The 15120-nt window shown below is 39.3% G+C and overlaps 1 protein-coding gene across 13 annotated transcripts in view; it reads right to left on the reverse strand.

Annotated features, from left to right (window-relative positions):
• The window catches only part of Mp (collagen XV/XVIII-type protein multiplexin), a 228823-nt gene that overhangs the window by 82861 nt on the left and 130842 nt on the right, over window positions 1-15120 (reverse strand). For 2 of the 13 annotated variants that reach the window (XM_087350130.1, XM_087350128.1), the window contains exon 1: window positions 12866-13230. The exons of the other annotated variants lie outside the window; for them this stretch is intronic. In XM_087350130.1, the coding sequence (XP_087206256.1) occupies window positions 12866-13045 (180 nt within the window). In that variant the 5' untranslated portion in view covers window positions 13046-13230. Of the gene's footprint in view, window positions 1-12865; window positions 13231-15120 lie in introns of those variants that run through there. 13 annotated transcript variants of the gene reach the window in all.

The following is a 15120-nucleotide window of genomic DNA, read 5'->3' on the forward strand; positions in this document are numbered from 1 at the left end:
GAGTCAGCAGAAGAGAGGAAGACGTCATAGTAACTGATCGCTGCAATTAAGAAGTAAAAGAATGCAATTAACTCCGATTGGACGGGAGGCACTTCCTCGCAGTTGAACAAAGATGTTCTGACCGCGTCACTGCACACGAGTGCAAAACGCGTGACGTACTGGCGATGCCCGTTTCAGTTAAACAAGGCTACTCAACTGCCATGGGATGGCTGCATGCCAATATCAACCCAGGTGGCGCGAACATCGCAGATGGCTTCCTGAATATAGTGACTTAAGTCAATGAACGGAAGGCAGTTTCGACCGACCGTCGGAAAGACAGTGGGAGGCGAGTGCCAGAAGATAAGGAGGGCGGAAGAGACGAAGAGAGCCAGTGACAGAGAAAGTACACAAGGAAATATAAAGGAAGAAAGAAGGAAGAAGAAACGAAAAAATATAGGATTTGAGGTTTTCATGGCGATGAGTCCGAAGATGACTTTCTTCTGGGTTGTTGTGCCGTGTAGTCTGGTAGACGTTTACCGACGTTTCGGAGGTATTTATTGCCTCCACCATCAGGGCGATGGGAAAGAAAGAGAGAAAAATAAAAAAGTAAAACGGAACGAACACAGAGACAAAGAAACATTTGAATGTTCTATAAAAGGATGACACGACGAAAAAGAATAAACGAATACACATAAAAAAGTAACTCGAATTTCTCAAAGTATGAATGCGTAAAAGAGGAACCCAAAATTTTACCTTCCGTCGAAATCTCCATCTGTTTATTTAATGACGTCACAACATATTTTCTGTTGCAAAGTAGGAAAAAGTTTTTTTTCTCGGTGACGAGTCCCAGACGGATTCTATTTACGAGCGTCCTGCATTTTTTCAACCACCAATTTCCATAAAAAGGTGAAGCTCGAATGAAAAATATAAAATTGAAATAAAAACAACTTCACCTCGAATTACGTGTCCTGACGAAAGAAAGCGCATCGCTGAAGTGCAGTAAATCAGGGAACAAAGTTAAGTCCCGTGGCAAGTAAGTTCCACTCCGAGACATGCAGTGAACCGAACCAACAGATGCCATGGCATTCTCCGGAATGCCTTAGCAGTCGACTTGTTCGCTGCCTGGCTTCTCACTTCCCGTTGATTTGCTCTCAGTAACTTCGCTGCACGGAGCACGAGTCAAATGGACACCTACAACAGCTGACGACGTCTCGCTCCGAGACGAGGACTCGGAAAGGTTACGACCAAATGCTTACTAACCGTTGTCACAGGTGGGGAAGCACGACCGTCGGCATAAAGTACGTTATTTACACAAACCTGACAAATCTTGGTATACAAGGTCACTGACCGAGACGGACAAATGACTCAACAAATAAATATATGAATACATAAAGTCCGGGACAAAATTAAGGAATCGAGTCAATCTAAAATTTAGTACGGTTACAAAAAAGCCTATTCCTTTTGGGTACCAAGGATAACGAGTTAAAACGAATGTAAAATTACTTAAAACAAATGGGAACGGTTCGGTCATAAGCAAATTTTAGTATAATTACGAACTTTTAATAAAATTTTGTTCAAGCTGTAACAAAACAAGTGACATTTAGCACGAACTGCAATGTCGTGATACAATCACCTCGTTATGGCGCATATCTCGTTTTAGACGAGAACGTTTTAGCGGTACTTTCAACAATTTGAACGTCAGAGTCAATGGATTTAGCTTCTTTATTAAAGTCGTCTTTGCAGTGCTATGTCCTATATGAGCAGACCACTTAAAAACTTCTAACCGGTACGGAAATTGGCCTCGAGTTACATAAAACTTCAGACAGACAGCAGCATTGTTGGGAAGCATCAGCGAGTGGTCTTTTATATATATATCAGTGTAATATAGTTTTATTTGGTCGTTAAATGGGCATTAGAAGCACCTCGTTACACGTTAAGTGCAAGTGGAGGGGAAAAAAGACATAAATCAATGTAACTGAGACCCGCGAACTTAAACAACGTCCAGGCTTTTATATTTATAAAACTGGATAAAAGAGAATTGGATGCGGGTAGACACATATAAAGTTTGTTATTACGGCAATAATTTCAATATCGCTTGACGAAACTTAAGGAACGGTCAGAAACCACAATAACAATAACTTTCATCCATTAAAGCCAGTGGTAAATATTCGTACCACCTGTTTCAATAGTCTGAACTCTACATTTTGCCTACAGTGTGGATTTATGGATTTTGTATGAATCTCACTGTAAATATTGAAAATTTCTTAAAACAACGTTAACCACTTTTTTCCTTTGTAATGGTGACGCGTTGTATTCTTTGCGGTACGGACTGAAGTTTTAAATATTATATACACAAGCTTCGACTTAAAAGTACTAATAAAGAAAAATAGTGAAGTACTTAGAACTCAATAAGGAATTTTTCGTCAGGACAGAAGTTTTATGCCTGATGGCTGCATCACACTTAAAATAACCAAAGAAATGCCTCACTCTCTCAAACATCATGCCATGGACCTAAGTATCCATCATTATTGTATTTAAAGGGCGTATCCTGTGTTAAATAAGTAAACTCCACACTCATACAATTCTCTTAGATCAACTTTAATAACATCCGAAGATCTAGGCTTCGGTCTTTGGATTGGTTTCTTCCCTTGAGGGTTTTCATCTAAGAGTTTCTGTGCACCAACCGTATTTAAAATCCGTGTTACATGTCTCACCCATCGTATCTTCCCTTTTTATTGCTTTAATATTTGACGAAGTGTATAAATTAGGAAGAATTTATCCACATCTCCATGTAATTTTTCTGGGTACGTTGTTCTCAAAATGAGAGACCGACCAGCTTTTATATACACATTAAATAAGACGTAACTTAATATTTATTTTTCTAGTAGTGATAAATCAAAGTCACGTAACGTAACGGTGTTTTAACACCAGCTTTTATTGTGTTTAATAAGGACGCGCGTGTGTGTGTGTGTGTGTGTGCTCAATTCCATCCATGCATTCAGACAAGGAAGTACAATTTCCTGACTGTGACGTCCTCAGATTTATCTGCACACAGACTAACAAACGAACCTAACACAAATCCATCTAACTATACCCCAGTTACCATAAGCCATTACAGTAAGCATAATGCACGGAATCTGTACCACTGTAATTGCCACTGAGTAAAATTAGTGTGTCCGTACGATATTGCCATAATTGCCAAAGGATCTGTGAGATTCAGTGCCTGACCTACATTCATGGCCTACTCTAACACACTGCAGGATGCCCAGAGATTCATGGCCCTCATGATACCTCCGATGAGCGAACAGGGAACTACATATCGGTTACGCCAGAAAGCAAACAACGTCCTTTTTAAAAGGCTGCAAATATTTGTTAATAATAACATCTGTTGGGATAAATTAAAATGTATTTCGTAATATTTGTAAGTGCAGCGCATGGAAACAGGTTCCGAGGACAGGAGGTGGATAGAACTGGTTCAGGATTCGGATTAACAAACCCAGGAGGATGCGATAGGCGGGACATGTAGCGCGCATTTCGGAGATAACAAATTAGTACTGAATTTTGGCAGGAGAGCCTGAACTTAAGTCCTACGCGAAGACTGGCGAATAATATTAAAATGGATCTCAGGTATACTGGTCGGAATGGTGTGGAGTGGCTTCACCTGCCTCAGGATAGGGACTGATGGCGGGCTCTTGTGTGCTTGTAACGAACTTTTAGGTTTCGTAAAAGCCGGTAGAATTTCTAAAATGAGTGTTGGCTACTATCAGCTTCCCAAGAAGGACGCTGCTCTATGAATATATTATTATTATTATTATTATTATTTTTATTACTGTGTGAGATTCACTGTCAATTATGTTTAAATGTTACATTTCTTGCGTTACTAACCCTCACAGTTTTTAAAAAGAAGTCTGAATAACAGGTCTACTGAATTATGGGTTTGTTTAAATGAAATTAATCTTGTAAAAATATTTCAGAGGCACATGTAATAGAATTTTTCAATTATGTGAGGTAATTATCTCGTAAGCGCCGACAGTGGGTGCCATCACTGATCAGTGTACTGTGTACTATTTCATTTTCATCATTATTTTCCATGTAAATAATACAGGGATCTGGTCTTGCGTGTTCATGATATGCAATATTTTTTCACAGCACAGCTGCAAATTTCTTTGAAGAATTTCGTATCGGTAAAACAGGCAGCTATTACAAAATCTCAGAAAGGCAGGACATAAGAAACCGGGTAAGGTTAGGATTTAATATGAAGTTGAAATCGCGGGTTTATGAGTTTGTTCGCTTATAGCGAATACACAGATTAATATCAAACTCGGCATGCCTATTTCTTGAGACAAGGAAGAGATCACATCAGGGTCAAAACTTCCGAAAAAGTGTCACGAGTTTGATTCCCGCAGAGGACGATTCATGTAGCTCAATTCTAAATTAAGCCAAGAGGTGCATCGAGACGCCATTGGACAGGATACACACAATACGCTGGAAAATCGACGCCGAGCATCGGGACGCTCTGTACAACGACTGTGACAAACCGACGCCGATAAAAACGCAGTATATAACGACGATGGTCATTGATATGTCATAGGAAACGACGTTGGACAACCGATACGGAGCGTCGCGATGCTAGGCATCGAGACATTGATTATGAAGCACAAACGAAACCAATAAAAGTCTCAGGACAGATTTGGACAGATGCTAACAAACTGAAGTCAAACGATAAGACGCCGGTTGTAAAGACGCTGTATTGAAGTGTTCAAGGTGTTGATGAACTTTGGTCAATTTTTGCAGACTGCCATAATACTGTGTAAGAGCTTCATTATGCTCATACGAAGAATGCTTAGTTATAACAAGGAATTATAAATGATCTGCGGGAATTATTACGACTTAGTAACCTCTGACTGAACTAATATACAGAGAAGTTTGAACTTTTTGTTTGCAAGAAAAGAATACCACATATAAATTAAGTGAACAAGCAATGAGACAGCCAAGGCAGACATAAAAATTGACTGTCACAAGAAGAGAGAGGGGAAAATACAAATTAAAACTCAATGTCCCCGGGAACAGAACTAAATTACATCTGCTACAAATCTGTACAAACGACGGCCAATTAAGTCTAAAGACTCAGAAGGAACAAGGCACAAGATTTCTTGGAAATTACGTCTTCGTATCATTCAAGAGACGAATGTTCCAGGATAAATATCTTTCAGAAATAAAGAAGATAAAATACGTCCCTAGCGACCCAGTTTCATTCCAAACAATTAAAAATGTGTTCTATGGGAGATAAAGTACGATTTATCTACTCAATTTCTAAAATCATCCTCCCCCCCTCCCCAATTCTGGATTTGACACATTTGAAAAATTCGCATTTCACCACTGCTCCATACTAAACTAACACCACCCCACGAGGTGTGCAATATCCCTTCTCAACTTGTACAATGTCACATCTTCGGTCCTAAGTTAGGGGCTGCATCTCTGGCCCGGTACTTAGCTGGTTTCGGAGTAAAGTTAGTTTAGTTAATCTTTTTGGTACGTTGGTACATGGAAAGCTTTTCAGACATTGATTTATGAATCCTTCTTATAATTCCGTTGTCTCCTCTCACACCACGGAGTAACACTTGAAGTACTTGATGGCTGATTCCATCTGAAAATACTCCGTTAATTTGTCCTACTCTTTAAACAAGCTCGCATCAACACAGAATGACTGCATTTATAAACTCTACCGCCCACCACTCAATCAAATAATACTTTATCTACTCAATTTAATTGTCCAAAAGAGAAGACTCGAGGTCCTGCAACGACACCACGCCCAATCGTCATTATTTTCCCACCCATTGTTGTCACCGTGTGTCGCTCTTCACTTGTTTTCGCTTTCGAACTTCATTTGTTTTCAGTCTATTGTTACGTGCACTGACTGAATTCCTTTTTTGTGTGTGTGCAGAAACAAGACAATGTTAAGCTTTTTGAACTTTTCACACAACACGCATTTAGACCTACTTTCATAATACGCTTAATATTCGTTTTACGAAAGAAATGAGTTACTTGGATATCGTTCGTTAAGCATCGATTAAACAAAAATCGATTTCCATCACAAACCCGCGCGGTTTAGGGCCAGTGAAGTTATGTAACGCTCAAAAAAACAACAACAGAATCTCGGGTTTCATTCCAGCTCGAAGCCTGGATAAATACGTTTTATTCATTGCTGTAGGTACAGGGCGTGCCATAAATCGCTCCACCATTCCGAAGAGTCATATTAAATGATTAATAGTTTCAGAATTAGTTCTCATTTCGACGAGGTCAATGGGTCTGATGAGACAAAAACAACGAAAAAGCAGAAGTATACCTACTATGAAATTCTTCATCTAAAATTCCTCGTGCCAATTTTGTATATTTGGCTGTCAGAGGTTGGCCAAATAGTTTTTGTTACGCCTATGTCAACATCTGCATATTCTGTGCTTCAAGGGCTGTACGAGTTTCGATCAATAGCAGACCATCATCAGTATCCTACCTTAATGCGCACATATCATATCAGTGTTGTGTTGGTCTGTTAGCTTTATGCGAACTATTAACATTGACATATTTTGTACGTATGATTTGAAGGCAATAATATTACAGAAATACGACCACATTTGATAATATATGGATTTACGAGAGGTGATGTAACAAGCTGATAAAAAAAACTGCATAACGAGACATTCAAATTTCTTCATAATATTATTAGTCCAAGATTAAATAAACAAATACACGCATCACTAATGCGTGCGACTATAATATACCGGGTGGAGCAAAAGTGACGGGTTTTTTTAAAAAACAAATCTGTAAAACTGTAACTTCGAACTGAATAAACGTTTTTGTATACAAACTTAATTGTGTTCTATACGAGTAAAATGACTCTAATGAAAATCCCTCTTCATCCTTCATTTCTACAATTACTGAAAAAAAAATTATGCGACACTCAGTATATGATGAAGATGTTTGGAACCATATCCACGACGGAACTGCTACATAACTAAATATTACAGCAGTGAACCTCAGATAAAGCCACTTGGAAGGAAAATGGTAGAGGGGGCAACCATTTCGTGTATAACGCACTAAACAATAGCGTATCTTAAACAATAAAATAAAAACGTACGGTGCTTTCCAGCATATAGTTGTTATCCACCAGTAGTGACCACATGAAGAGGTGTGTGTGTGTCCCTAGACGCTCATTCCTCTGCCCAAGCGCCGCCTACCCCCTGACCCTGAGAGACGACCAGAAATATGCATATTGTTATCCCTGTAGAACGCGTTTAAACTCGAAATTATAACCCACGTCGCACTTAAAATATTTTAGTTGGTAAAACTGTAAGTTGTGCCAAAAATAATTCTTCTACTTCTCGTAATTTCTTACTCTTGGTTATGTTGTGTGTATTAACAGCCATCCACATTAATTACATTATTATTTACTTACTAAATTACCCGTCAAGGACAACGGGAAAATCTAAATCAGTAAATACACACAGTCATTCCCTAACAGCATTACCATGGCAACAGTTAAAACACATAAACACATTAATGAACATTATCCCGTAAGGCACAAAATCCTATAACAGCAAATAATCACTGTTACCTTTTTTTTTTCATGTTACGCCACTTCTTCATAATCGACATAGAAATTCAATGGCGTCCTCTATCAGAAAGTTTAACAATAGCAGTCACATGAAGAGGCCTACGAAACAAGAACCTCTCCGAAGAACGCTGCAATGCGATTCGATTCAGTGGCTTACAGAATGCGAGGCAAGTAAAATGTTGGTATCACACACTACCAGGCACTGTAATGGCGGCGTACATCGAATATCTTTTTATATTTCCTCACAAACAAATAACATACAAAGGAATTTTATTCACAAGAAACTGGCCAGCTTTAATTCCATACATAACCAGATCGATAGGAAGATGGCAGTCTTTTCACCAGGCATCATCCTGGTTTGAAGCCCAAAATTCTACGGGCTTAAATTACCCATGTAATCATGAGGTACTCAGTTCGAATCTCGCCCGGTCCATCCTCCGTAATGCCTAATATTTTCTTGTTCCTGTCCCAATCTCAGACGAAAAGCGACGGAACCGCCTCCTTCCAAATCCTTAACCTGATAATTTCCTTGTATTGCCTCAGGTGAGAAGGTGAAGCTATATGAAAAGGCTGACTACAACTTCCACATTTCACACTGGCGGCTTCTCTCATGAGAATTACGTCATCACAGTCTGACAGCAAGGAAATATGGTTCTTACAGCAAACGGTTCGCAAGTAATGAGAAATATGTGATGTGAGATGCGAGCAAGCAGACGGTTCTCACCCCTGTTTTATTACGCACGATGACGTAATGAATTGGAAAACAGGGCCATGATGATGGCGGGGAGATATTCATATATTATTATTACGCGAGAAATGTTACAGAGACGACTATCAGCAGCGGCTCGTGGCATTCAAGACAGATGGGACAGATGTTAGCCCACCGAACAAAACAGAAGTAAGAGGCTAATATTAAATTCGCATTTCACAAGAATTGTATTCTCTGTTTACGAACGAAAATACAAGCCAAAAAAAATACATTATTCCTCCTGAACGCTATTTAACGGGACTTTGGTCAGTAGCGTGGCACTAAAATAAAGTCGACTCTTTGGTTTCAGTGCCAGATATCACTCGAACACTTTTGATATCTGCGCTACTGAATTGACAATGGGTCGTCATGATACAGGGCAGAATTAAGAGCCGAAAATTACGACCCTTCCTATGCCTCGTGGCGACGCCATACAATCAAATGAAGTTAGTTAATGCTCTACTTACGTAGGGAACATTGCACATCCTCTGGCGTCATATAATAAAAACGCGAAGTGTCTGATTTTATGTCGTATCGTTAATCATCACGACGTAAGGACGCAAAATGTTCAGACACTACAAATGTATACTTGTTCTTGTTCAAATATGGACCATTCCATGAAAACACATGGAGGAGTGGAGGTATAACTCCACTCATTCTTGACGTCCGCATTAAGATGGAGCTGGGTGATGATCTTCAGGTACCACCACTCATTGTGCTTTCTTCATGCTCTGGCTTAAGCGACGAATATCTTATGGATCCGTCCATATCTGGGCGTCGTGTTATCTCAGGTGATTGTTGGAACATATAATTACGCAACAATATCATCAGACCACATGAGTGCAACTATGACCCAAAAGACGCTGTTCAGCAACGAAGGGAAGAGAGATAATTATGGGAATACGTTGTTGAATAATAAAGGTCTCGGGATCACATAAATGCAACAATTATTATTACTGAACAGTGACCTCGGATGACATTAGTTCAATAATGACCCTCGAAATGTAACGTGAACAGTGTACTTTAAAGAGTACGCTTTCGAATTTTGTTTTTTTATGAGACTGGGTGGGCCCCAGCGTCGGTCTGCACGTGGTAGGGAGCAAAAGAAAAGTCTTGCCTCTACCGAGAATCGAATCCTTGTCATCCAGGCCACAGAGAGCCTCTGTTCAAGACGGAAAGCGAAGAGGAAATGGGACAGGAAGAAAAGAAGAAGGGTTGATCCAAGTATTCATATCATCGTCACTGCAGATGTAGGTTCTGCGTCGCCTTGCACAGGGAAGTGTCCGCTGTACCCACAGACAGGAGTCTACGGTCCCGAATTCTGTACCTAGATTCGAACCCAGACAGTCCAGCACGCATTCTGTAACTCTGGTGACGGATACCAGGCTGTTTGAAAGATTGTGTGGACTGATTCACTTGAAGCTGCAATAAATCTTTCACAACTAGCTCAGACATTCTCTGTTGCCGGACAGATGGAAAGTCACTGGAAAATGTCACCGCCCACACAAAATTGCGGACTGTCTTCCTGACCGCTCCATTTCCGCCATGTTGCGCACACACAACGGGGTGGGAGGTCACTGACCACAGGCCAGTGCTTGTGAGCCCCAGAGCGGCGGACGCAGACCTACTGTTCAGCAACAGAAGTTGAAGAAAAATATTATTGAACGCATTCCCACTGGCAAATGAATGATGTTTGGACAGATATTGAGATTAACATGCGGTATCAAGATGCTAAGTGATTAAATATAAAAATATAAGAGTTATGTTCTTATAGAACATGAAACAACATAGGGGCAGGTGATGCGTAAATTCAACTTCTGTTTAATGGCAATACCCAACGAAAGAATCAATGGAAATGGAATACGAAATTTGGTACAGAAACGAATATTTTATTTTAATGATGAACCAGTTATGGACATCAAAATCTTGAAAAGGGGGACTCTATAGTAAAATCAAGAACCAAAATTTAATTTCACGAGAAACTTATCCTAATGTAGATTCCCATAACACTAAATTTTAAAAAGTATCTCAATTAAATTAATCACACTGATGGTTACGACTTCAGCATAGGGACTTAGAATACCAAGTTAAAAAAATAAGTAACCACATAATTACGTGGTACATTCCAGTTCAAAATTTCCGACAGCTTACACTTCCTAAATTATTGACATGAAAATTTCGCTCCGTAGCCATGTTTGAAATGTTCATCAATTGTCAAGATCATCAACAAACTACATTATGGCGACGGCACGTTAAAGGTAAGTCAGAATAAACGCCACAGTAAATGAACCAAGGTGCGCCCTCTGCAAAGATGCCCTGAAACAGCTGAAAGGAGAAATCGCTAACTGTGCTCAGAATTTAGTATCAGACGTCTCGTCTGTTGAGTGTTTACACGAGGAAGCCATTGTTTCGAAGGCGTTAGTTTAAACAGTTATAAATCTCAGAGTTGGGCCATGGTTTTATTTTGTGAGTAACAGCTGCCTGGAACTAACGCGTTAAACGCTGAGTCAATATAACAGCGAAAACATGAAAATTATGTGGACAGACATGTTTGCAGGGGGGGAAAAGAGCACGAAATGGAAGAGAGAGAGAGAGAGAGAGAGAGAGAGAGAGAAACAGAAAAAGAAATAAGTGAATAATTGAAATAAACGAGGACTGGGATATATTTGGCATGTACCAAAGGAGAAAATAGTGTGACATGGAAATCTAACTAAAAACGCAGGGGATACAAAATGCCACAGTCATTTTGTGGATATTATTAATATTTTAATGCGATATTAAATGTGTGTGTGTGGGTTAGGTAGGCGTGCACAGATTGTACAAAAACATGTGATAACTGAGGTAGCACGGCTTAAAGCTGGTACTTGGAAGCTGAGAATTGTTAAGGACGAAGTAACTTATAAGGGAAGGGTAAACTGTGGCAAATGTTGCAGAATTAAAGAATAGGAGGTATTTGTTACATGTTAGACGTAAATAAATAAATAAAATTAGCAAGACGTAAGTAGGGACAGGGTAGGGTAAGGTTAGGTTAGGTTAGGTTAGGTTAGGGTAAGGTAGGGTAGGGTTTGTGTTTACAAGAATTTAATCTGTTTAGCAAGGAAGAAAAATAATGGGAGGAGTGAACAAATACAAAGGATGGTAAAAATAAAGAAAGAAAGAAAGAAACAGTGAAAGAGACAGAATGAAGGACGGCGTAAAATGAAATAAAACAAAAGTTACAAATGTGCACTGATCAGGAACAGCACAAAGTAACATGAATTTATAATCTGTAATCTCGCTGATAAATGCAAATACAAACGTCCACTGTGAAATATTTATTCTTATAAGAAAGCACCTGTGCTGAACGAAAATACGTCTGAAATGGAAGAATGCTTATGGTTTCTTTAAAAAAAGCAGATTTTACTGCGATAAATTGGATTATTTACTCGACTCCACACTAATGTAAAACGAGGAAAAAAACAAAGTTTTGAAACGAAAGTGACATCACAAAAGTTGGGCTGACACTGAAAATGCGCGGATGTGTTTTTTTTAAAAAAAATTTGTGGCTCTGAGGCAAAAATTACGTTCGGCGGTAGCATGATTGAAAAGTCTTGCCGAGATACGCAGGATGTAAAATGCGAATAGACAGTCCTGAGGTTTTGTAATTGTATTTTGACGGGAAAATGTTTTAGAAAAAAATTACTGTGAATGTCACGCTTATTCCTGTGCAACTTACAATCTGACAGCTAGTTCACAAAAAATTGAACATCAAAAGAAAACTTTACATTACAAAATAGCCCTTACTTAAGCAATAAAAAAGACTGTACCAATAAAAAGTCAACAGCATGCAACGCTCATGCCCCTTCTTACCTAATACTTTAAGGATTTCAAAATTCGACCCTTTGTCGATTATTATGCCCTAGCTTCGTATTATTATTCTGATCACAAAGTCATGGGGATAGTTGACAAATTTCAGCATAAAAACTGTAACTGTCTCCAAGTATCCTCAATTGTTGTCCAGGTATTCGTTTTCATACGAATCCGTAGTCAAGAACACGTTTTGGGTTTGTAATGTTTTCACCCTTCAAAAACGATCTACAGAGTTTAATGACGATACCGCAAAAAGTTCCGCTATTCGGATTTCTGCAGTGGAAAATATCTGCTTTAGGATCGTTTTACTGCAGATTTTCCACACCGCATGGCTTTAAGCAAATGGTAAAAAAATGACGATAACGCTCAGAGGTCAGACGAAAACAACATTTTGAGTTGTTAATGTCACACTGAGATTTTCACTTCGGTGAGGATGATGATGATGTTCTTCTGGGTTTTGGCGTCGTGTAAACTCGTCGGTATGTGCCAGCGTTTTGGAGTTACTTCAGTTCTTAAGTTTATCCAAAACGCCGACATCTACCGACGAGTATACACGGCACTTTCCATGACTGAAGCGATAATGATTCTTATGAAAGAAATTATTTTGATAAATCTGCGCTTGAAACTTCCTGAACAATGATCTACTGTTTAAGGTCGAATCAGTGAAAGATCAGTACCTGCGAGAGGTTGCCTGCAGCCAGGCGCTGATGTAGGCCATAAGAATGCCCGGAGTAGTCACTACTGTCGGCGTCGAACCAGCCTAGGACGCTGCAGATGATGAGGACAAGGGCCAAGCCGAAACCAGTCACCACGGCCACCGTCAACACCTTGGAGCGTGCCGATATAACCATCGCCATTTTGTCACTTACAGCGATTTGCTTTCACAAGCGATTACACTCACGTCGATTGATCACTGATGATTCCCCATTTCTCCCTTTTGTTCACAGAAGCACGAATAAACGTTCACAGCTTCATAGTCTATGTTTTTAATTACGTCAATGTATACTCATTACCTGGATGAACGAATCTTTTCTAAATGATGCTATGTAAAAAAAGATGTATTTTCTTATGAACACATCCACAATTTTCAACAAAAACTTAAACATTATACCAAAGCAAACGACTACAGAGGAAACTTGAAAGTACGTGGGTTTTTTGATACATTACTAATATTTCTGCCGTGTTATTTATTATTCTGTTGATACAGCCCAGATCCGGCTTCATAACCCATCAACAATAGGACTTATCGACAAATTACATTATGTCACAATTAACGTTTATATATTACCGCGTTCACAGAGACCCACATGCTCTCAGTGGTTCATGTAGTGTTGCAGAACCTCAGGTAGACCATTTACAAACAATTTTAAATTCACCGTAATGTAACTTTCTAGGTCCAGTGGTAATGACTCATGAAGCCGAAACGTCCGTACTAACCGCAACGAAAGATTAGTGTCAGAACGATGGAAATATGAAAAATGTTTTGATGGAAGAAGAATTTCCATTATCTGAGATTTTAGGTCTCACGGTGATGAAAATGTCGACTGCGTTTGTGTTGTGACGCCATGAAGGTGGTTACCGACGTTTCGGGGAAACGTACCGCCCACATCTCTCTGTTCAATTTTGAAAGTAATAAGTTCCTCTGAAACGTTAACAACTGCCATAATTGATTCCAACAGAAGCTAAATAACAAACTATTTTAAATCTAATAATGAAAATAGACACAAAAGGAAAAAGCCTGGTATAAACAGGAGATACAGAGTCATAAATAAACAATACGTTCTAGTTTCCATGAAGGTGGAAACTCATAGAACACGAACAAATTTTTAATACATACTTTTAACAAAATTATCGTGATTACGATGTTCATAAAATTTTCGAGATGTTACGCTCCGTGCAAATCAGACGCTAGGGGCCGATCATTTCGAAATTTGGATCGATATGACGTTCAGTTTAGAAAAATGTATATAATAATAATAATGTAATGTATGAATATTAAACAACGTGTATAAACATATCAGTGAAAACACAGATACAGAAAGTAAAGTTCATGTAGAAATGTAGACTTTTAATTAAGTTTATTTAACGTAAATTCAATATCTCAGTGCCTTGAAGACCATAAAATAAATTATTGTTTAATATCGAAAGAATGAAACAAACTGAAAGCCAGAAAATATAATGCAATACCGTTAGAAGAATTCACCAGTTCAAAAAGTTCGCGTCACTTCGTACGTAGTTCGTTCACAAGATGTAGTAGCACTTTCGCGTGTTCAGTGCTCGATGTGAACAGCTGACGCAGAGACCGCTTGCGAGAGAGTCACATTTTCTGTCCACTCGCAATGACTCTTCTGAAAACTTTAGATTCGACGAGAATCCTCCCCCTTTTAAAACCCAGAGACCAGATCGGCGCAACACTAACCCCCACCCTCCGTCTCTCGTCCCGATCGGTTCACCCCTTTCTCAAAAACAAATAACAATAATTTAAAACGACGTCACGAATCTTGCGAAGAACGCAACGAACGGTCTGTCTAAGTGTGACGTTGCTATTTCTTTAATATCAGAGAATGGGTGGAGGGGCCCTGACAGGGCGGAGGTCGGGGGTTGAATAGCCACCCCATGATGAAATTGAGGATGAGGCGAGGAAATGCGAGGAAGTCTGGAGACGGGAAATAAATAAACCAACATATACGGGGCTAAACAGAGTTAATGTTTACATTTTTCTTAAGATAAATGGTGTAATTTAGTTTGAAGGCGGGGAAGGACACAATAATTTGTGCATTTAATGGCGGAAAAGTGACTAACGAGCAGGTAATTTCCTAGACAATTCGTTTTCAGTCGCTGATACTGAAAAGAGATGTCACCTGAACAAAAGACGAGCACAGCGAGGACAAGGGCACAGAAATGAAAAATGATACACATGGAAGAATCCGGG

This window comes from Zootermopsis nevadensis, unplaced genomic scaffold, assembly GCF_977971745.1.
Source record: "Zootermopsis nevadensis isolate Lab colony 2312 unplaced genomic scaffold, Znev_1.0 Znev_ptg000017l, whole genome shotgun sequence".
Classification (NCBI taxonomy): Eukaryota; Metazoa; Arthropoda; class Insecta; order Blattodea; family Termopsidae; genus Zootermopsis; species Zootermopsis nevadensis.